General features: G+C 45.8%; 1 protein-coding gene across 3 annotated transcripts in view; it reads left to right on the top strand.

The window, feature by feature from the left end:
* The first annotated feature begins 11,068 nt into the window (after positions 1–11,068).
* FNIP1 (folliculin interacting protein 1) overlaps positions 11,069–23,726 on the top strand; it is a 120,005-nt gene continuing 107,347 nt past the window's right edge. For all 3 annotated transcript variants that reach the window (XM_066616340.1, XM_066616342.1, XM_066616343.1), the window contains exon 1: positions 11,069–11,287. In XM_066616340.1, coding sequence (XP_066472437.1) covers positions 11,193–11,287 — 95 coding nt within the window. In that variant the 5' untranslated portion in view covers positions 11,069–11,192. The remainder of the gene's footprint in view (positions 11,288–23,726) is intronic.

Raw genomic sequence — 23,726 nt, forward strand, 5'->3', positions numbered from 1 at the left:
TAGTTGAAAACTTTATTCCTGTACAGAAAAAATTGGTTTCTCAGGGATTGTTCTTTAAATGCACATTATTTTGAAATATTAATTTATTTGATTTGTTAAAAAAAAGAAAAAAGAAAAAAATGGTAAAAGTGGAATGGTAGGTTGGAGCAGAATTATCCATCTGGTTTTGTTAAGTTTCACATATTGGTATTTTTGCAGAAAATTGTGGAAAAACTGATACTTCAGTATGCAAGTGTTATGGTTTATAGAATTATAAGTTAGCATTCGTGTGAACATTGTACTTCATGTTTTGTACATATCACTATTCTATGCTAAGACCTCTGGATTTGTTTTCAGCATGTGTTGTTAGTTTGATCAGAAAAAACCCAGTTTAATTTAAATGTTTGAATTTAAGTCAGTTAGGACTCTATAGGAGCTACTTTTTAAACCCAAATTATTCACCTTAACTTGGAAAACAGGGTTGTGTGCAAGCAAGGTTGTGAAACAGTAGCTCTAAAGCAGTGGCGTTCGTGGGGGTCCCAGTACCCAGGGCAACCCCCTGTTTTCCACCCCTCCACGCCCCCTTTTCTGCCCCCCCGCCAATTACCCAGAAGTAATTGTGGTGACATCATCATGGTAATTAGTTCCGTGCAGCGACCTCCTCCGTTCTTCCTTTGAAAGAAAGTGGAATGGAGGAGGCAGCCGAGGCCCTATCGGAACATTCTGCGCCGCTTGTAATCTTCTAATCTTGTAATCTTGCGCGGAAGTCTCCACTGGAGCGGTTTGGGGCCGCTGGCAGCAGACCCAGACCGCTGCAATGGAGACTCCGTGCCACTTGTAAGCGGCATGGAAGGCTCGTTGGGGCCCAGGAAGCGGCACACGTCTCTTCCGAAATTGGAGGGGGCACGCACCACTTCCGCCTCTGAGGGATGCCCTCAGATGCGGGGGAGGGGTGCACAGGAGTGCTGTAGGGAGGAAGTGAGAAGCTGCCTCTCTGGCAGCAACTCAGCGCTGGACTGGGCCGCCCCCTCTCCCCTCATCCTTTATAGGAGGAGAGGAAAGGAGCGCCCTAGAGAGGCAGCGCAACAGGAGTCGCGACTCCCGTCGCACTGCCTTTCTAGGGCACCCTCCCCCTCCTCCAGAGGATAGGAGACAGATGCCCTAGAGCGTCAGTACGAAGCAGAGGGAGCAGCCCATTCTGGTGCTGAGGTGCAGCTGGAGGGGCAGCTTCTCGCTGCTTCTCCACCACACTCCTGGGCGCTCCTCCTCGAATGGAGGGGCGAGGCTCCCCCAGAGGGTTGCTGTCTGGGGCTTTTGCCCCTTTTGCCCCCCCAGGTCTGTCAGTGCTCTAAAGCCCTTGTTTTGTGTCGATGCATGAGCAGCAAAAATGAGGTAGACTTTACAGTTATTATACTTTCAGCAGAGCTACATTCATTTTACTGAACTGCTTCCAGGATGAGGTTCTATTTGACTTCAAAGGAACTTTGTTCCTGCTTACTGGTTTTGGGAGAATAGTGTTTATATTTACAGTACATATATTTAAAAATAATTAAAAGAAGCTTTCTCAAAGTAATGTCACTTTCATGATATTCCGTGTGTTTGTGTATAAAACGAACGTCCTGACTAACGCATCAACACCCAGCCCAAACCCCTGGACCTCAAAACATGGAACTCAGGGAGTATATTCCTTCCTTGATGAACGGACCCACCAAGAAAGGATTTTCAGAAATTCAACCTCTAAGGGGGTAAAAAGGGATAAAATGTATTTTCACAGATTCCTCAACATCTATTAGGCCTGATAAGATATCGCCTTAGTTTTTACTTACAAAGGTTACCCATACAAATGCTCAAAAACAATTCAGGATTTCATCCTAATCAACCCCTAAAGGGATGAATCTAAATTCAGGGGTGAATTATAGAATCCTTCCTATTACTTCGACCTGGCTGGCTTTTTCCTCTGTGCTACTGCCTGAGAGAGGCCTGTGGCCTACATGGCAGCTGAGGCCAGGCTGGCCCTTTTAACTTAACCATTTTAAGTTGGTATAGCAAGGGATAGTAACAGTAAAACAGAAAAATAACAGTCATTTTAGTCTTTACTCTGAACAGTAAAATGAGCTGTGTATCTGGCTCAGTGTGAGTTTCTGCTACCCCAAGATTTTGACAAGCCTTTCTCCTGTGCTATTGCCAGCCCTTGCTCTGCTTATGCCTGTGTTCCAGTGAGAGGAGAGTTTGGGAGAGGCACTGGCTTGAGAGTTGTGTGGCGCAGTCTAGCTTCCCTCTCAGGAGAAGTTTTCTCTTGACGGTAGTTGCTATAAATAAATGAGGGTCCTTCAATTTAAGTCGGTATGGCAATTGAGTCAATGGGGAGATGGTGCCTCACACTATTGTCCCCAAAACAGGCGAGAGAGCCTGCCTGTTGCAGTCTTTCTCCTATCTTATGTATGACGCTCAGCTAATGGCTAGGGAGGTACCTGAGCTCATTGTGAGACACATGGCGGACAACTGGGAGGAGTTCTCCATCATGTCCCATGACAGCGTGGGAGACAACTACATCAGCACCACTGAGTTCCTTGCTCACATATCCTGATCCTTTACTTACGTGAGCTGGTGGCAGCAGGGAAACAATTCGAGTTTGAATTCAAGGTTTACTGCAATAGGGAGCTCTATGAGAGTGTTGGTGCTGAAGGTCAACCTGTGCGGAGGCTACGCTTTATGCAGGACCTTTCTAAGGGACATTTTAATGTGAACTTGCCATGTGAATCTGTCAACTCACACCACCTGATTTGGCCTGACTGCAACTCACACCTCTCACAGCCATCACCTCGTCCTGTCCCTAAGAAGGCTCCTGGCAAATGTTGTGCCAGATACACCGATGCTCAAAGGAGAAAGCAACTTAAGGATGTGGTATGGAAATATGCATAAAATAGTTCTGCGGTGCACTATGCTGCGGTGACCAAGTCCCAACAAAATTACCGTGAGGTCCACAGAGCAGCAGGGTCTCGATATGAGACATCTACAAGTAGAAAGGCGAGCGTATCTGTGGAAGGTCAAGGCTCTCTCAGGCATGGCATATGAAACAGACAGCATGGTAGCTCTAGGCCCCATGAGGCAAAAGTGCCAGTACTGCAGTGCCCTCATGTGGAAACAGAAAGCCCCCAGCATGTGCTGCAGCACTGGCAAGGTACAGCTCGTGCCCTTTGAACCTCTGCCTGAGCCTCTCTACAGCCTTGTAATGGGCAGCCACCCTGAGCATGTCCATTTCATGGACTGTGTTTGGAAGTACAATGGCTGCTTCAACATGACATCATTTGGAGCCAAGCAGGTTCTATGACACTGTTGTAGCTGGAGGGGGGGCAGAGCACTCAGGCTGGCAGCGAGGCAGGCAAGCAGCCTGTCCCTTCGGAGCCATTCCTGGCGGGGGGAGCAAAATGGAGCCATACGGCTCCATTTTGCTCCCCCCACCGGGAATGGCTCTGAAGGGAGGGGCAGCTTGCTCACCTCGCTGCCAGCCTGAGTGTTCCACCCCCCCTCCAACTACGCCACCATTCTATGAGACAGCTTCATACTGACCTTCAAAATTCAGGGGCAGGTGTATCACTTGGTAGGAAGTCTGCTGCCACCACCTCAACAGCAAGCCCAAATCCTGCAAATCTGTTTTGTGGAGGATGACAAAAGGGAACTGCGCATAAGATGCAGCAACTTCCCTGATGTCAAAGAGGGTCAGACAACTGCAGAGGATGCTAAAAGATCTCAACAACTACATAAAGGACATGAAAAGCACCCTAGACAAGGTACGTCCAACCTGCAAGAAGTTGTCATCCATGCAGATAGAAAGCCCACTGACACTCATGGAAGTTGCTTCAGTGCACCAACAATGTACTTCTGTTCCTTCTTCAGTCAATTTTTGGTTGATATATATATCAGTAGTTCCCAAACTGTGCACCACAGTGCTTGAGGGCATCGCAGCAAAAACACAGGGATGCCACAGGGCTGTTCCCGGTGGCCTTCCCACCTCTCCTGGGTGCTGCCATCTTGGATCATGTGAAGCCTTGGAAAGAGAGGTGGGAAGGTCACCATTAAAGAAGGGGGCCTTGTAGACTACAACCAGGCAAAGTCAGTCTGGTGAGCAAAGGGGAACTCCTCACCCTGGAGCCTCCTGGATCATACCACCTGCTGCCAAGAGGAAAAGCTTCCCAGAAGCAAATACTGAGCCACCCTGGAACCAATGAGGAATTCACAGCTAACACCAAATTTCCCTGTTCCTTAAGAACATAACAACAGCCCCACTGGATCAGGCCATAAGCCCATCTAGTCCAGCTTCCTGTATCTCACAATGGCCCACCAAATGCCCCAGGGAGCACACCAGATAACAAAAGACCTGCATCCTGGTGACTTCCCTTGCATCTGGCATTCTGACATAGCCCATTCTGACATAGCCCATAGCCCATTTCTTTTAAGGATTTGTATCCCACTGCTTCTGTTAAAATGAAAACACAGTAAAGTATATTAAAATACTTATAGAGCAAAAAGAACAATTGAAAATGTGAAAATAAGGTTATAGTCCTTTTTTCCCCTGAAAATAAGGTTATAGTCCTTCTTTTCCCTGAAGAAAAACTCAAGAAGAGTAAAAGACCACTCTTACTGGGATGCAGCAAGATTGCTTTTAAAGTACTTTATTCAGATGCTAATATCACTGGAATGCTTAATGCTGTGAAGGCCACACAGTTTCCTTGATGTTGTTTTCCAAAACATCAAACTGGACAAGGTCACTTACATTATGAAGATTCACCTCTGATGGAAGCTGGAGGTCTTCAGTGCTGTTGACACAAACACAGCAACATACTTTGAATGACAACAAGCTTCTGATTCCAGCCAGGAACCATCTGAGAGCATGATGCAGCTCTTTAGGGTGTCAGTTTAAACTTCATTACATAAAATAAATCTGGAAGGGGTGAGGATGGGAAGAGAGAGTCTGTTCCTGGAAAAAGTTCTTATTTTTAATTAATTCGAAACAGGCCTTAGCTGTCTTATGATTCTAAATATTTTTAGATAATCATTAAATTAGCAATTTTCAATCTTTCATCTCATGACACACTGATGAGGTGTGGAAATTGTCAAGGCTCATCATCTTTTTTTAAAGGATATATTTTATCAATTAAAAATGAGTATTAATATTGTGTTTTGAGTAAATTTTGAAGGTTTTATAATTACTTATTCAGTCAAAATTGGTAGAGGGCCCCGTAAGGGACTGACAGACTGCACATGATAATACCAAGGGCCACAAAGGTATTTTTATGTTCTTATATGTTCACTTCATGCAACCAAGTCTGAAGAAAGTATACATTTCTGCTTCAACGTACCTTGAAGCCTTGGCCAATTAGTTTCCTATAGCAAAATTCAACAGTAGAGGTGGGAGAAAATGGTGATAACAAAATAACACATAACACCACTTTCTCTGCGTCTTATTTTTGTACAAAATCAAAACAAAAAAAGTTCTGTAAAAAAATAATTGTCTTATTTGGTTTTTATTATTTAATGTACACAGGTGACACTACCCTGGTATACTTTTAAAGCAGTCATAATTTGTAATTGTAAATTTTGAAGAAAACACACACACCTATCCCGCTTTCTGCATTTCTAACTTTTGGAAAATGCAGCAATCTGTGAAAGAATAAAACAGTTTTCTCCCACCTCTACTCATCAGCAAATAGTCACATCAGATCAATGGTGGCCGGGGTAAGAGTCGTGAACACAGGATTCTGGCAACCCAATCAAGGGGCACTGTCAGTTTAAGGCAGCACAGTACTGTGCATGCTGCATGGCAGCGACATCACCCCTCTGAAGCTCATTATCACCATCTTGGCAAGGTAGTAACAGATTCAAAAGGAAGTGCCGCCCCCACAGGTGAATTTGTATTACCTCCCATCTGTAACCCAGTTATGTTGGACGTGCAACAGCAGAGCGAACCAGATGAAGAGATCAAGATTATTTACATCCCTTAAGTTCTAGGAATGTTTAGGACTTCCTTTGCTCTCTGTCTGAGTGGATACGAGTCATTTTTGTACACATGGTTCTGGTAGCAACATGCAGTTGTGTAGCTGAGAGGGATTACCAGATGCTATGGAAGAAGCGGCCGGCCTCGCTCTGAGTGGCGCGCAACCACTATGAGAATGACAGTGAGGGGTGGGCATAAGAACCTACCCCTCCATACCCATTCTTAGTGTGGTCACTAAGGCTGGCCACTTTGGAAGCAGCCATTCTCAGTGTGGTTGCTCAGAGTGAGACCAGTCGCTTCTTCCAAAGTGGGCAACCTCACTCCAAGCATTCCGGAAGTAATTTCAGTGATATCAGCACATCACCGCAACTACTTCCAAGTTGGAGGGGGTGGTAGGTCGACTGGCGTGCTGTGGAGTGGCATGCCGTTCAGCTGCGCTGCTGGCAACAAGCATCTGCCTTCAGAGAGAGGTGCAAAGCAAGCCACGAAGACGGTGGCAGAATTATACATAGTCAGACTGCATTACAAATGTGTTGACAATTCTTTCCGCTTCCCAGCACCCCCTGTCATAGCAGGGGCTGGGAAGATGGAACTTCACGTTACAGCAGTGATTTTCAGCCACTGGCACAATGGTTGAAAACCACTGAGTTAACCAAAGAAGCAATGCTACTTCCAGAGACGTGGTTGTAGAACTAATTCACATCTGCCCAGTCAGCCCGATGACTGCAAACTCATGTGGTGTCTCACATATCAGAATGAGACAACCCCAAACACCTTTCATAGATCTCAAACATAGAACTTTTCATTTGAGTCATATTTATATATGCAGCTCAGAGCCTTCAGCTGTTCGTGTAATACGTGAGATATTTATTTTACAAATTGGCCTTAGTTTAGGGTGAGGTCGAAGGTCAAAGTTTTGCTGAATGGTTTTCATTTCATCCAATGGTTTTCATTTTCGTATCTTTCATTTAAACAGATGTTGTGTTTCTCATGCATGTAATCCTCACTTGCTCTTAATAAGTATTTGTTGTGAAGAAAAAAAAATCAGCAACTCTTTACTTATAGTTCCGCATGTTTACGTGGGAGAAAGCCTTCCTGTGTTCAGTGGGGCTTATTCTCAAGGCTACAGTTCTGGACCTGGCACCATGGAAACAAACAACTGGGGAGAAGCACTTTCAGGTTGAAAAGTGCATGTTGGGAATGAGTTCAGCATTCCTGCCCACCCCTAATATGTGTTATGTTGCCATCCACCCATGTTATAAGAGAATTAAGTACAACTAGGGTGGGTTATACAGCTATCACATTTGTTTGACCTTGCAAGAAAGTTCCATTGATCCTAGTGGGACATTTTCAAGTAAGCATGTGTGGGATTGGGCTGCTCATTTTCTTTAAAGTTCCAGAACAGCAGTTGCATTAGCTCAAGCAAATCAGATTATACCTTTCTTCCAATCACATCTATGAATGGCAGCTAGTTGCACAGTTTCTTTCATTTTGAGGATACATCTTCCTAAACTGTGCTTCCTCCTCCCCCCTAAACTGGACTGAAACAGTTTTAAAATGTGCTCTTAAGGGTTTGGGTGGCAAGACAGTACCCATCAAACAGCTGCTGTCTGAATTGTGTGGAATTGCTCCTTGTGAAAAGAGAGCCCAAAATAATCCTTTGAAATATTTTCATGACATCATCTCAGATGAGTCACAGCCACACTGACATTACTAACTGGTGGAAAATGTGCAGTGGTGATTTTTAATCCAATCATGCACATATATTGCTATTGCTAATGTTCAATGTCTGTATAATGCAAGTGATTTAATAGGTCACACAGAGGTGTTCCCAAAGTTCTTTGGTAAGTGTCTGCAGAATCCGATTTGCTCTCTACACAAAATGTGAAAGCAAACTAGACAGTACTACTAATTTAGAACATGAAGAGCAGATGAATGATTTTTTCTTCTTCTGGTGCTTATCATCAAAAGGGAGGGGGAAATGAAGCACAATAGTCTGGGTTTCTGTAGTTTGTGTATTATATATCCTAGTACATATCAATGCATCTCTTTGTTTCTTCATACTTATGCTTCCTGACACTCCAGGGAAAGACTGGGAGACCTGAAGTCCTCCACTGCCAACATGGTCCACTCAGCTTATTTTGAAAGAACAGATGGGCAGGCAAGGAAGAGGCAGCAGCAGTGGGGTCCCAGAGTGCCTTGCCTTCTCTTACCTTTGCCACCTTCTCATTGGCACAGTGGACCGAGCCTGTTTCAGTTTCTCTCCTGGAAGGGTACAATCAAAACAGGATGGCAGCAGCCCCCCGCTTTCGCCTCCAACCCCACTGCCAGAATTGCTTGCTTGTGGCATTGCAGTTGGAGAAAGAGAGAGATCACCACTGCCACGAGCCTCTTCTTTGTTCTCAGTCAACAAGGGGAGGCTCAGAGTGCAGGACGAAATGGCTGAGTGGATGGTTGGCTGGAGGAGGCAGTTGGCGGCAGCAGAGCTCTTGACCTCCCAGCCCCCAGCTCAGGGCACCTGGCCTCATGCAGAAGTGAACTAAGCCTTGAAGTTCCTGGATAGCAGGATCTTTGTCAAAGCCTGCTGTTCTGAACAACAGCTTTGTAAGGCAGGTCAGTACATTATTAATTTTATCCCCATGTTACTACTGAGAGCAAGTAGTTTGCTTATGACCAGCCAATGAGTTTACAGCTGACATTTGCTCCATTCTCATGCTCCTTTTACAGTGTGGGAAGCACAGCAGCATGCTACGGCTCCATATTGTGGCAATGTTGCCCTTCCTGGAAACTGTTGCGATGGCATGATGAGGAGTTGCAGACCTAAGTTCATAGGGCTTGAATTTGATATGACAGGAGCACAGGAAGGAGCTGCGCTACAGCTGCAAAGGTAGCACAAGGAGGCAGGGCTGGCTGACCCGGCATGCCAAATGCTGCCCGCTTCCCAAATGATGTGCCAGCCTCTGCTCCTCCCATTCACCAATGTTGTAGCTCCACACTCTCCCCCTCCCCACATTTCCTCTTCCTCTCTGTCCCCCTCTTCCCTTTCCAAACAGAGAATGGAAGGACAGCCACAGCCATGTAGGCAGATGGGGATGGGTGCCCCCTAGCAGCTGCCTGAGGGGACTGCTTCAGCTGGCCTTATGCACAGCTGGCCCTGCGAGGAGGATGCCTTTGCCCATCACATGAGCATAGAACAGTAGCATAGGCAAGGGCTTGTGGCAGCAGGCGGAGGCAGATGAAACTGTCAAAGCTGACCTTTGTCACATGCTGATGTGTCATTCTGAAGTGTCCTGTACAGCATGCGCGCGCGCACACACACACACACACACACACACACACGACTGCTGCATATGCATCCCTCTGTATATAGTGTGCACAGGCCCCTTGGATTTCCATCAATGAGGACCAGGACGCTTAATATTAGGTGTTTTACTTTCCTTGGATATTGCAGCGATATTCAAGCAACAGTACTTTCCATTTCCTCCCAGGGATGAATGGCTGCCATTCATTTATAGTGTAATCAGAGAAACAGAAAGGTTTGAGGCATCCCATTTGGATGAGATTAAGTCAATGGTTCTCACATTTAGCACTGGGACCCACTTTTTAGAATGAGAATCTCTCAGGACCCACCAGAAGCTATGTCATGACCGGAAGTGACATCATCAAGCAGGAAAATTTTTTAACTATCCTAGGCTGCAATCCTACCCACACTTACCCAGGAGTAAGTCCCATTTACTAACATTGTTAAAAGAATATGCATAGTAGCTTGTTAAAAGTACAGGTCTGTAACATTTCCCCAAATGCAGTCACATACCATGGTAGTATCAAGTCTAATATATCAAAAATAAAATATTGAAATGAATGGGGACCCACCTGAAATTGGCTTGCAACCCACCTAGTGGGTCCTGCCCCCAGTTTGAGAAACACTGGATTTAGCCATTTCTGTCCAATGTTGCATATATGCAACAGGGACCAAATGTGTACATGTGGACTAAAATGTGTGCAGGGACCAAATGTGTACAAAAATGTATATATTTTTGCCAGGCACAAATAGGTTAACCTGGTAATTCTGTGCATGTTTACTCAGAAGTCACACTATATTCACCAGGGCTTATTCCCAGGTAAGTGTGCATTGGATTGCAGGCTCACTCTGCACCCTGGCTGTAGTGATCTCAGTCACTGCAAATGAAGCTTGCTGCTGCTGCTGATGTTGCCCCATCCAGGATGTTGTTGTTCCTTGGTCACGCGCGTGATATCTCAGGAACCGATTTAGAAATACTGGCCGCGTTTTGCTTCAGACTTTGGCACAGGTGCCAGTCCCTGTTCCCACAAGCCCCACTTGTTCAGCCTCGAAAGGAAATGCACTTCTCTATCCTCACCTTCTTGAGTTTGTTTAGAGCCATCTTCACCACTAAGCTGCTGGTGAAGCCATTTCTGTGGAACGTTGCATATACGCAACAGGATCAAATGTGTATGCCTGTGGGTTGGGCAAAAAGGGGTTTTAAACACAGATCCGAATTGGGACAGGGAGCGAAACAAAAAACCCGAAGGAAGGAAGGAAAAGAAAATTTGCAGGGCTATTGCTGCCAAATGCATCAAGAATCCACTTTTTTCCTCTCTTTTGCATCTCAGGGTGACATTCTTCCACTCTGTGGCTCCAATCCTACCCACACTTTCCTGGGAGCAAGTCCCACTGAACACAACAGGACTTACTTCCGAGTAGACACGCATAGGCTTGTGCCCTGTGCCTGCCAAATCGGCGACACCCTGGAGAGGAGACGCTGAATCTTTCCCACCAGTGCATCTGGCCGGGCCCTCTTCTGGTCCTCAGAGGGAAGGATCCGGCGTGGTGGGGCCCGAAGTTGGTAGGAGAATCTGGAATTTGCACCCCCTCCCTTTTCCTTGCAAGCACCAATACATCCCCAGCGCCGTTGCTTGGCCAAGCCAAGCCAGGCAGGGCTGACTGTGTTTCACCACGTGGGCCTGGCTGGCGGGCCAATGGGCGCCGGGAGCCCGCACGAAGCCCCTCCCCGCCCGCCTGGTCTGCCGTGGCTGCTCCAAGTGATTAATTTTTGTCATATGACTGTCACACACCGAATGGAGTCGGGTTCGCGGAACTAGCTGGCTGCTGCTGCTGCTGCCCGGGCTGCGCGCGGGGATCGCTGCTGCTGCTCCGGCGGGACAGGGCAGGGCAGGGCAGGTCAGCGCGCCCCCCACCATGCCACCCACACCCACCTTGCTGCAGAAGCTCTTCAACAAGAAGAGCGGCTTGATTTCGCCCTGCAGGGAGCTCAAGGAGGAGGGCGTCTTCAGGTGAGTGCCAGGGCGGCAGGGGGTGGCGACTGAAGGCAACCCTGGCTGGCATCGAGCCCTCCTTGGCGCTGGAGCAGAAGGGCCATACGCATCGCCTCCTCTTCCTCTCGGGGGGGGGGGAAGAACTTGGTCTTCCCCTGGCCCCCTCTTCTCACCCCCCTTCCGTTGCTTGGTCTACTCTGGCACTGCAGCAGCGCTGCGCCCTCTCCCCACCCCTCATCCTGAACTTGCAGCCACTCTGGGTGCATCGCCTCCACCTCCACCTCCACCTCCCCCAGGAGGAGGCTGGTGCGGGCTCTTGGCGCAGAGACGGTGCTGCCTCGCCAGCCAGCCAGGCGGAAATCGCACGGATGCGTGTCTTCGCCATGCGCCTGGACTCCTTGGCGCAACGCTGTTGCTTCCCCCCGCCTCCCTCCGCCCAGGTCTCAGCTCTTTCCCTTTCGAGTTGAGTAGCCGTCACGTGCACCCGCGCCCGGGCAGCGCATCACTTTCCTGGGTGGCCGAAGAGCAGAGGCGAGCCCCTCGCTGGAGCGCCTCCGGACTCCTCTTCGGGGATGCTGCCTGGCTGGGACTGGGAAGGAGACCAGAGACCCTGAGCGCGCCTCCCTCCCGCTTGGCCCCCGGGCGGCCTCCTTTCCGGAGGGCGTCCCAGCTGTGCCTTGAAGCAGCCCGGCTTTGCTGCAGAAAGTCCACGGAGAGGCCATTTTTCTCCAGCTGCCTTGCAAGTGGAAGGGCCTTTTTGTTCTCTGGCTGATGGGAACCACCTTAAATGTTAAGGAGGGACAGAGAAGGAGAGCTCCAGCTCATGATCTCGCCCCCAGCACAACCTCATCTGGCCCAACAAGGGCACCCAGTAAAAGAGTGCAAGCCCTCTGGTGCTTTGGGGATGTCTCTTCCTCATCTCACAATTTCCCTCTTACTTGGCAGCTGGAGAAAATGCAGTTTGAGCTGTGAGAGAGACCATTCTTAAGGGCCCAATCCTAGTCAACGTTGCAGTGCTGATGCAGCCACAGGGCAGCCCCAAAGTAAGGGAACAAAAGTTCCCTTGCCTTGAGGAGGTCTCCATGACTGCCACCCACCCACTGCAGGATGCAGTACATGCCCCATTGGCATAGCTGTATCAGTGCTGGGAAGTTGGATAGGAAGGACAGAAAAAAAGAAGAGAGAAGGACATTGATCATAAGGTTAAGTGTCCAATCCTGTCCAGTTTTCCAGTGCTGGTGCAGCTGTGCCAACGGGGCATGTGCTACATCTGATGGTGGGGAGGCAGTCACAGACAGAATCCTCCTCAAGGTAAGGGAATGTTTGTTCTCTTACCTTGGGGCTGTGTTGTGATCAAGCTCCTTCTCTTTTTTTGATTAATTGTCTGGTTTTGTGCAGAGCTGTATGTGGGGTGTGTGTGTTTGACCCAAATGTAAGTATTCAAGCTATCCATTGGACATCCAAAAGTTCCTTTAAGCCTTTAATGGTACAGAAAGTGCAGCTTGCTCCTAAATATGCTTCACTGAGTTCAATGGGACTTGACTTCCTAGTGTTAGCCTTCCAAGCCAACACAGCTGGTTTGGGAGTAAAGTCTCATACGATTCAGTGAGGCCTGTTTCTGAGTATGTGCAGTTACTACTAAGAATGGGCTGCACCAGACTTTCATGAACTTGCACTTTAAGAATCGCATGCAATTGTGATCTCTGGTGCAGCCAGAGCTGGAGTTAGTTCTAAGGCTTGCACATAGTACCGTACAAGAACACGGTGGAATTCATGGTGTCTGCATTCATTTGCATAAATTACATAACAGGTAACATTCCAGTCTCACAGCAGCTGCCAGGTGTTGCCACTGAGTTTGCTTTGACAAGGATTTTGCAATTGTCACCATTTCTTTTTTTTATTTTGTATCATCTCCTTCAGCTTTAGTTATGTGCCAAAACTTGTAACATAGTTGCCTAGGGCTACTGCATGGAACCAGTGATCAGCTTTATTTAATTTTGAACACAGCCATATTTTGACTTGGTGGTACTGTTTATTGACATGTGCCGATGGCACTCAGGAAATAAAAATACTATATTCTTTCAGAACAACTATAATTGGTGTCTACTGAATGATTTTGAATATGGTGCAAGTCAAAACTGATGAAAAATAGCTAACATAGTACTGTTCAGATTTTATGGGAGTCTTGCAGTGCCTGAGGATTTTAGGGCCCAATCCTATCCAATTTTCCAGTGCTGGTGTAGCAGTGCCAATGGGGCATGTGCTGTATCCTGTGGTGGTGGGGCAGTCACAGAGGCCTCCTCTCCTGTGGTGGTGGGGCAGTCACAGAGGACTCCTCAAGGTAGGCAAACATTTGTTCTCTTATCTCAAGGTTGCATTGCGGTGGCACCGATGCTGGAAAGTTGGATAGGATTGGGTCCTTAAAGTATGATGCTGTCCACCATGGGTGTGGTATTTTAGCATCAATCTCCCCCTCCCCCAGTTTGGGAATAACTGTTTGAAAACAACACCTTGGAATAAATGCAACATTTTTATAATCAAGTGTAGCTTAGGGCCCAATCCTATCCAGCTTTCCAGTGCTGATTCTGTAGCAATGGAGCCCTGAGGAAAAGAAACAGACTTTCCCTTACCTGGAGGAGGCCTCTGTGATTGCTTCTCTACCACAGGATGCAGCACATGCCCCATTGGCACAGCTGCACCAGCCCAGAAAAGTTGGATAGGATTGGGCCCTTAGTTATCTACAGTGGTTCCCAAACCTTTTAGCACTAGGGCCCACTTTTAAAATGATACTCTATAGCAGGGCTTTTCAAACTGGGGCGTCGCAATGCCCCAGCCTGCAGGTCCTGGCCCCTGCCCCCTTAAGGCATCTACATCGCTCTGCATCTACTTTCATTGCTGCGGGGAGCCCTGCTACAGGTCGCGGCGGGCTCCCGCACCCCCGGGAGGCTGCAGGGGCTTGGGTATGTGTACCCAAGCCCCTGCAGCCCCCCCCAGCGGTGCAATCCTGGGGATTGCGCCGCTGCCTTCTCCGCCCCTTCTGCCTCCCCCGTCCCATCCACACAAGAACTTAGTGGCTCTCAAACTCTCTCTCTCTCTCCCAGAGAGTTTGAGAACCACTGCTCTATAGCAGTGGTTCCCAATGTATCATTCACTTGTGTACCCCTTGGCAGCCTATTTCCATAAATTGTACCCCTCATATTAGGAAAATGATTGTAATTTATATAGTTGCTGTGATTTCAAATTTATATGCTTTCAACTACTGATCCATATCTGATAATACACAAATTGATGGCCAGAAACTAGCAGTTGCTGGGGCTTTTGCAACCAGCCAGCTAGCTGTCTTCCTTCCTACCTTGCTAGCCCCACAAAGCATGCTAATACAGATCTGTCTTTTTCCGCCATTATTCAGTTCTTTTTCAAATACCCCTAAAGGTCTTGGCAAGTACCATTGGGGGAACATGTAGCCCAGGTTGGGAACCACTGCTCTGTAGGGACCCTCCTATATATACCAGAGATCTAGAAAGGAATTTTATTTATAAGTAATAACCAGAAAGACCCGCAAACATTTATCTCCCTACATTTACACATGCTTGCAAACTGCAGGGGCTGAGCTCCATGCAGGGCAGTTAACAGCTACAGGATCTGATTTTTGAATAGCTTCAGGGCTTGAGGCAATTAATTATCTGATCTTTCCATCATCCTTTGGCAACCCACCAAAAATCAGGTTTCGACCCACCAGTGGATCCCAACTCATAGTTTGGGAATCACTAATCTATAGGCTTTGTGAAAATGATATGCAGATAAAGTATAATCTGCATTATACTTCCACCTGTGTGCCAATCTATTTGTCTGTGCCATCCAGTTTCCAAGGGCTCCTAAATGAGCCCCAAACTGCTTACTATATTTTATAAGCAAACTAATGTTTACAATTATGGTTCACATTTTGGGATTTAAATATTCTAACTGGTTTTGCATTAGAACATAAGAACATAAGAACAGCCCCACTGGATCAGGCCATAGGCCCATCTAGTCCAGCTTCCTGTATCTCACAGCGGCCCACCAAATGCCCCAGGGAGCACACCAGATAACAAGAGACCTCATCCTGGTGCTCTCCCCTACATCTGGCATTCTGACTTAACCCATTCCTAAAATCAGGAGGTTGCGCATACACATCATGGCTTGTACCCCATAATGGATTTTTCTTCCAGAAACTCGTCCAATCCCCTTTTAAAGGCGTCTAGGCTAGACGCCAGCACCACATCCTGTGGCAAGGAGTTCCACAGACCGACCACGCGCTGAGTAAATAAATATTTTCTTTTGTCTGTCCTAACCCGCCCAACACTCAATTTTAGTGGATGTCCCCTGGTTCTGGTATTATGTGAGAGTGTAAAGAGCATCTCCCTATCCACTCTGTCCATCCCCTGCATAATTTTGTATGTCTCAATCATGTCCCCCCTCAAGCGTCTCTTTTCTAGGCTGAAGAGGCCCAAACGCCGTAGCCTTTCCTCATAAGGAAGGTGCCCCAGCCCCGTAATCATCTTAGTCGCTCTCTTTTGCACCTTTTCCATTTCCACTATGTCTTTTTTGAGATGCGGCGACCAGAACTGGACACAATACTCCAGGTGTGGCCTTACCATAGATTTGTACAACGGCATTATAATACTAACCATTTTGTTCTCAATACCCTTCCTAATGATCCCAAGCATAGAATTGGCCTTCTTCACTGCCGCCGCACATTGGGTCGACATTTTCATCGACCTGTCCACCACCACCCCAAGATCTCTCTCCTGATCTGTCACAGACAGCTCAGAACCCATCAGCCTATATCTAAAGTTTTGATTTTTTGCCCCAATGTGCATGACTTTACACTTACTGACATTGAAGCGCATCTGCCATTTTGCTGCCCATTCTGCCAGTCTGGAGAGATCCTTCTGGAGCTCCTCACAATCACTTCTGGTCTTTACCACTCGGAAAAGTTTGGTGTCATCTGCAAACTTAGCCACTTCACTGCTCAACCCTGTCTCCAGGTCATTTATGAAGAAGTTGAAAAGCACCGGTCCCAGGACAGATCCTTGGGGCACACCGCTTTTCACCTCTCTCCATTGGTGAGAGAGGCATTGGTGAGGCATTACCAGTTCCGTTGTAAACCTTTACCTAGAACTTGGTGTGTAACTCTTTATCTCAGAGTATATCCACAGTGGGAATAATACAAAAATTATCCATCTGCTTTAAAGCAAGAAGAGACTGTGATGTGCTCAGGGTCTTTTCTTTTTAGTGTGTCCCAACAAAATGTGTATTTTAAAGATCATATAGTAAAATATATACAATACCATTTAAACACATTGCATATTATTTGTCTTGTTGGCAATTTCTAGTGTTTAGTTGTATTAGGGTGTCCGCTTGCAATTGGGACGCTCATAATAAGTCTGGGTAAACTGCAGATCTCAATAAAAAGCCTATTAGAAAAGAGTGGAAGTACTTCTAGCCTTTTAAGGTAGAACTTCTTTAGATTTTAAGATTATATACTTGGAACAGGTATATTTTAATAAAGAACCAGTCACTGCTTTCAATATACCATGTATAGTTGTGGAAACCTTCAGCCTATCAAATGAATTATGATTCTTTTCATGCCACAATCATATGTTCTAAGGTTCCTGCTCTTTAGTTTCTTCAATCAGTTGCTCACCTTCTGTTTCTTTAAACTATGTTCAAGACAATGTCATGCCAGGCATTTATGTACTGTGAAATTTCAGTAGCTGCTAAATATCCAAGGGATCTCATCATGCTTGGTCCTCATGGTAGTAGATGAATGAGAACTGGCCCTATCATTAACAGAGTGCTACTCTTAAAGTGGCAGATTCTTATTTTTTGCCAGATTATAATCTTTGTTTTGTTTTCTAGGTATTGCTTTAAATAGATTTGTTTGTGATTGTAAGCATTTTTTGGACATTTTTGCTAAAATGGAAAGGCATGGTGAAAGTGTATTTTTATGAGTTGCTGTTTGAGAGCAACAAACTGTCGGTTATTTAGATTATTATGCTTTTATCACTGGGGGCTTGACTTTGGATTTTCTATTTTAGCCAAACTGTTAGCCCATTGCTAAACTGTGCTGGCACAGTAGGGCTGCATGGCTTCCACTGCATCCAATGAAGTTCTGAGGCAGGCTGGAGGTCTCCTTAGGGTGAGGGGGATATTTTTCCCCTATGCTGAGAAATGCCCCAGCCTGCCCTATGGGGCTACTTGAATTTCATGGTATTTAGCTGGTAAAAGTAAGAGCAGCTTGGTGTCATGCCGACTGGCCCAGCAGTTAGTATACTGCAAAGCCCTGCTCCATGGATCCTACCCCCTTCCTGGGCCTGATCCACCTCATTCTGCCTACCCACCCCACCCCAAAACACTGCCTCTTCACCATCCTCTGCATTCCTCTTGCCTCCTTACCTTACCTCCACTGGCAGCTAGTGGGCTAGATGCAGTGTCAGCAGGGCAGCATAGGCCTCCCTGCCGGCACTGTCTATTCTCTGGGTGTCATGACATGCCTTATGTCACATTTGCAACACTCTCTGCCAGCGCAGGGACTGCTGAGCTGGCTGATTTTCAGTTTAGAATTGGGCTCCGTCTTGGGTATTTCAGACACCTGAAAGTATACATTGATTACATCTGTTGAAGGCATATTCTCCTATCTTCACCCATGTGGTAAAATGTTGTGATCTTTAGCAGAATCTTTGATTATATAGCAAACTAGCATATTATTTTAATTGCGCATAATTGATAGCCACATATATAAGTAACAATGAACTTAAGGTCAATGTGAGATGTTCTTTCTACCATCAAACTCTCAAAAGGTACCAGAAGGTCCACACCTTTCACTCCAGTTTTGCTGGTCAACTTCATCATGGAGAATATCATTGTCAGCAGCTGTTTAACCGTGACAGCAAAAAAAAGGCAGTATGCCACTAACTACCAGGTTCTAGGGATAAGCCAGTGCATGATTTGCTTGTTTTTTTCCCAATGACATCTGGTTGGACACCACTGAAAGCAGAATGCCGGACTAGATTATCTTTGGTCTGATCCAACAAGGCACTTCTTAGGTTTCAGTGTCTGGTATTGTGCTTAGTCCCCTGTTGATTCTCAGTACATATGAAATTGTTGTATAATCCTTAAGTATCTCTAAGAATCAGGAGTTTAAATTTGCGCAGTTCACCGAGCATAAGTGACTGTTCCTCTCCAAGTCCTTGCTTGCCTTTTACTTTTCCAAAGGAAAGAGGAACACGATGTTGATTGTAGCCATTCACCGTACATTTAGGTGGTTCCTGTATTTAGAAGGATCACTTTCTTAAGATATAGTCATGTGGTGCAGAATTATGATGTCCCAGAAATCATGAGAAAACTTGAAGCTTTTGTTGTTGGTGTTCAGACTTGACCATTATTGCAAAAGAGTGATTAATTAGTTAATGGGGGCCTTTTGTTAAACTGAAGATTTCTGTGGTGCCCTGTAACTCTCTTCACTATGGAACCTGATTCCCCCCCAATTAAAATTATTTGTAGCTTTGTTCATAATAAATGGGATGATTTCCATAACATTGTGCAGCTGTTTAATGCCTTACCAATAAAATTGAAGAATATTCATTTCAAGCAAACCTGCTTTGGTTTCTAGATTGTCCAGTTTTGCCCTATATACGGGGTACTATTGGTAGATAATGTGCTTGTTTGGGCATTCTGCTGAACCAGGGTTTAGTATTATATGAATGAACCTCGAGTGCTCCCTTTTCTCCTTCCCTCATGCACTTTGATTTTATTTCCTGACTCCCACTCTAGGAAGAGGCCGGAGCATAGTAGTAGAGCACCTGCTTTTCATGTGCAGAAGGTCCCAAATTCAATCCATGGCATCTCCAGTTAGATTGGGAAAGAGTCCTTTTTTTGGAAAACTGCCTCCATTTGGTGTTTGCAGTGCAGAGCTCAGTGACCAGTGGTCTTGCTCATTGTTGGGAAACTTCATCTGTTTACTCCAGGATAAATAACCATTTGCTGTTACTGTATATCCAAGCTGAGGCAACTATGGTTTGCATAAAACATAACTTTCTCCAAACCAGAATTAGAAGCCATGGCTTGCTGATGTTTTACTAGATCATGGGTGCACAGAATTCTAGCGGAACCAGTTCATATGGTACAGAGTCTGAAATGTCAACAAATACTTTAGAAAGTGTTTTTATATTTTTCTAACTTACTTTAAAAAAATTTTCAAAATTGCTTGTGCAAGCTTGTGCAAGTGCAAAATTGTACGGGCAAGTTCTCCCCCCCTCCCGTCCCCGTTCACTTGTGCGACTGTTGGCATTTGCAAATCTTCAGGACTGTGACACAGATACAGCTAAGAACATCCAAGTTTCTCCCAGACTCCCTTTGCTTCCGTGTATGAATTTTGGGTCCTGTGAATGAGCCCTGTGTGTAAATGTGTCCCACCCATTTTGTGATATCTGCACAAAGTTGTGCTACCTTTTCACAGCAATGAAGCGCAGTCAATTCTGTTCCCTCCATAAGCCCACTGTGTTGTATTGAGGATTGGGAACAACTGTGAAATCACATATACAGTACAGGTGCAGCCTATTTATCCACAGATTTTTTATCTGCAGATTTGTCTCCACGCAAATGGGGTGGGGGAACTGAAAATCACACACACCTTTTCCTCTTTTGCCCTGAGCTGGCATCTCCATCCTTTTCCAGGCAGCCCAAAACACTGCAAAAAGGCTCCGCCTGGCACAGGTAGGGAAATAGCCATGGAAGAGGCTCCCCTTGCTAAGGAACAGTAAGACTCCTGGAGAACCTGAGCCAGCAAAGAGGCTGAAGAGAGGAAGGGGGGCAGAAAACCTCTGAAACCAGAGCACGTGCAGCAAGATGGAGCTCTCTCTCTCTCTCTCTCTCTCACACACACACACACACACACACACACACACAGAGAGCTTCAGTAGCAACAGAGGGGATTGCTTTAAAAAACCCAGGGAGTTTAAAAAACCGAATTCCCCCCCCCCCATGGTGTTCTAGCCTATGGAAACAAAACAACCCAGCAAGGCTACAATCCTCTCCACACTTTCCTGGGAGTAAGCCTCATTGACTAGAATGGGACTTACTTCTGAGTAGAAGCACATTGGACTGGACTCTCAAAAGGTCAGCATCCCACCTGTGAAAGAAGCAGGGACAGCTGGCAACAGGGAGGGGGAGGAGAGGGGATTGCTTTAAAAAACCCAGGGAGTGTTTGCCAATTCCCCCCCCCAGATGGTGCAAGCTCTCCATGCTCCAGCCAACACAAGCAAAAGATCCACACTTTCCTGGGAGTAAGACCCATTGACTGCAGTGGGGCTTACTTCTGAGTAGGCAGGCATAGGACTTTTAAAAAGTCAGCATCCCACCTGTGAAAGAAGCGGGACAGAAGCGGGAGGGCTGAGTATGGAGGAGAGGGGATTGATAACAGCTGCCTTAGTTTCCTTCCATCCAGAAGTGTCAGGCTTCAGGCTGTATTTGTGTAACTCTATGGAATTTAGCACAATGCGGTTTTTGTTAATTGCGCTGAGTCACGGAATGGAACTAACGTGGATAAATAGACTCCACCTGTACTTTCATTTCTCCTCTTCTCTGCAAAACTAGTCCACCAGAGACCTGCCGACGTTCGCTATCACATTAAAATATAGTAGATTCATGAATTGATGAATGATTCTGTGTTCAATTAGTTGTGTTTCCTTGAAACCATTGATAATCCAAGAAGTTGTGTCTTACTGTATTCCCCTGATAATTGTGTCACGGTTGCTTTTTTTTTTTTCCACCAGTCAGTTTTTTTCTAAGTTGTTAACCTTCAGCAATATTTTATTTTGTTCTTGACTTGGCTGAGTAAATTTTTTAATCATTTGAAACCCCTCAGCTGTTTCAAGTCATGATTCACCCCTGGGGCAGAAAATATAGAGTATACAAGTCTGAATTTGTGTCCTTGCAGGTAGGAAAACAACCCATTCCAGTCTTTTTGTTTTCTGTCTCTCTTTTTTATACTCTAAACTGTAACTTTCATAAAAGAATTCTCAGAAAGTCTGGCAATACTGTACTTTCTTTTTTTACATGTGCTAAAACCTGAGCAGCATGACAATAGAGAATATATTTTGTTTCGTTTAGAGTTGAATACAGCTGAAGTTAGGCACTATTCTCATTGATTTTAATGAGAAAATTGAATATATACTCAACCCTTTTTTGTTACATTGAGATTTTAAAATGCTTATTAGGAGATGGTCATTGCCTTTTCTTGTCTTGCATGTGGCCTGCTATAACCTAAAGGCTTATATCATTTCAAAACTATCATATCACTGATGTATCGAAACTCAACAATGTTCTGTGTGTAGTTGGTGATACCTTGTTTATATTGCACCATCGGCATGCATGATGCTTTACAATTAATGAGTAGATAGATCTCTGCCCCAGTGGGTTCACAATCTAGGAACAGGCACAAGGGCTGGTGACAGCATAAATGAGAGAAAAGCATATGGTTATTTCATGTTCACATACATAGACTAACAGCCCAGTCCTAACTTGCGCTGGAACAGGCAGGCCAGCGGGCCTGCACTGTATCCAGCACAAGTTTGGTGTTGACAGCAGCGCAGCTCGAAGCAAGGGGAATCGTTTCCTCTTGCCCCATGTCATGCTGTAGCAGCCCCAATGGGTCTACTGGGATCTGAGCCACCTGAGGAGGTGGCACGGACCCAAGCAGAATGGAGCAGCCAGAGGTGCTCCGCACTGCCTGGGAACAGGGGTCAGGATCCGGCATAACCGCTGGGTCCTGACTCTGCGTCCCGCTCCCTGTTCTGAGGCATGCCCATGGGACTTGGATGTGCACCAAGCTTTTCAAGAGGCTACAAACAGTGGTAGAGATGAGGCAGGATCTGGTTTTATTTATTTATTTTGCTGGTCCTTGGCACATTGGACCAAAAATTGTGGGTCTGCCATACTTTGAGAAGCACTGCTCTAGTTTACTCTCTCCTGCAAGGTATTGTTCATTTAGGGAGTCCCTGGTTTAGCCAGAGAAACCATTTAACTGTGAAAGAACGTAATGCAGGGAAGGTTTTAGGAACGTACTGAGCTTCAGTAGCATTAAGTTTAAAGCAGATCAATTAATTAATACATCATTAAGGCAGCACATTTAGGTATGGTTGCAGTTGTCTGCACACTTAATTGGTAGTCAGCCCAGTTAAACTCAGTGGGACTTGCTTTGAGTAAGCCTGCCTAGGATTGAGTGGCACAGCTGCTAACTGGTTGTCATGCATCATGCAGTGTTTCTAGCCCTTGCCTATCCAAATAATTGGATTTGCAATCCTATGTACCTTTACTCAAGTGAGTACTGTAAGTCCCATTGAATACAGCAAGCCAAGAAAGTACGCATAGGACTGTACTGATTGTGTCTCAGGGTTTTTCTTCCTCTGTGATGGAATAAATTGCATGTCTATCTTGTGACTGTCTGCCTTCTCTATTTCCATTACTTCTGGTTTTACCCTTCCTTCTTACATATGCACAGAAGACAGCAGTGACTCTGCTCAGGACTCTACCTGCGCTGTTTCAGTCTCCCCTTTGGGGAAATAATATATTACGGTGATTCTTAAACTGTGGGTCCGGGACCCACCAGTGGGTCGTGACCCAATTTTTGGTGGTTTGCAAAATTGACAGGGCGGATTAGTCTGTGTGCATCAAGAGTTAAACAAGCTGTTATTTGGGGGAAGGGAGCACTGCTGACCAATTACCGTTGTAGCCTTGGCATTTATAAATCAGGCGGCAGCCTAGAGCCTCTAAAAAGTTTAAGAACCACTGAATATTGCATTTCCTGCAGGCATACAGCTATAAGCAAGAACAAAATAAATGGCTTACCATAAATATTATAGCAGCAAAAGCCAAGAAATTCTTTCAATGTACTGAGAATGATTTAGAAGTTATGTTCAAGACATGGGATTTACCATTTCCCTTTCGTCTCAGAAAAGTCAACTCAGCTGGTATCATACTTCAAGCTCTTACCATGGCAGGATTTTCTGCTTAGTGCTTTTGTAATCATGGTTTTTAAATCGTGTCTCAGGCATAGAGTTCACCAAAATGATCATGAGTTTGTTCTTTTTGAGGAGTGTGTCACCATCCTGCGCCACCTGTGCAATCACTTCCTTGTCTCGCAGCTGCCTGTGTGGCTTGCAAAGACTGAACTGTGACATCTGACGTGTTTTGACTGCCTCCAGAGCCTTCTGCCTATGTAGCAAAGCTCTTCAGTTTTCTCTCTTTCCTTCTTTGGGTAAAGCCTTTTCAAAAGAGACTGTGCTGAGAGAACACATCGTTTGGTTCCCCTTTTATACTCCTGGGACATCGCATACAGTCATATGGTACTTATGAGATAAGGCAACAATTTAACTGTTCTTTCATAGAAACCATTTCAGTCTTTCATTGAACTAGA

The sequence above is a fragment of the Tiliqua scincoides genome, chromosome 2 (assembly GCF_035046505.1).
Source record: "Tiliqua scincoides isolate rTilSci1 chromosome 2, rTilSci1.hap2, whole genome shotgun sequence".
Lineage (NCBI taxonomy): Eukaryota > Metazoa > Chordata > Lepidosauria > Squamata > Scincidae > Tiliqua > Tiliqua scincoides.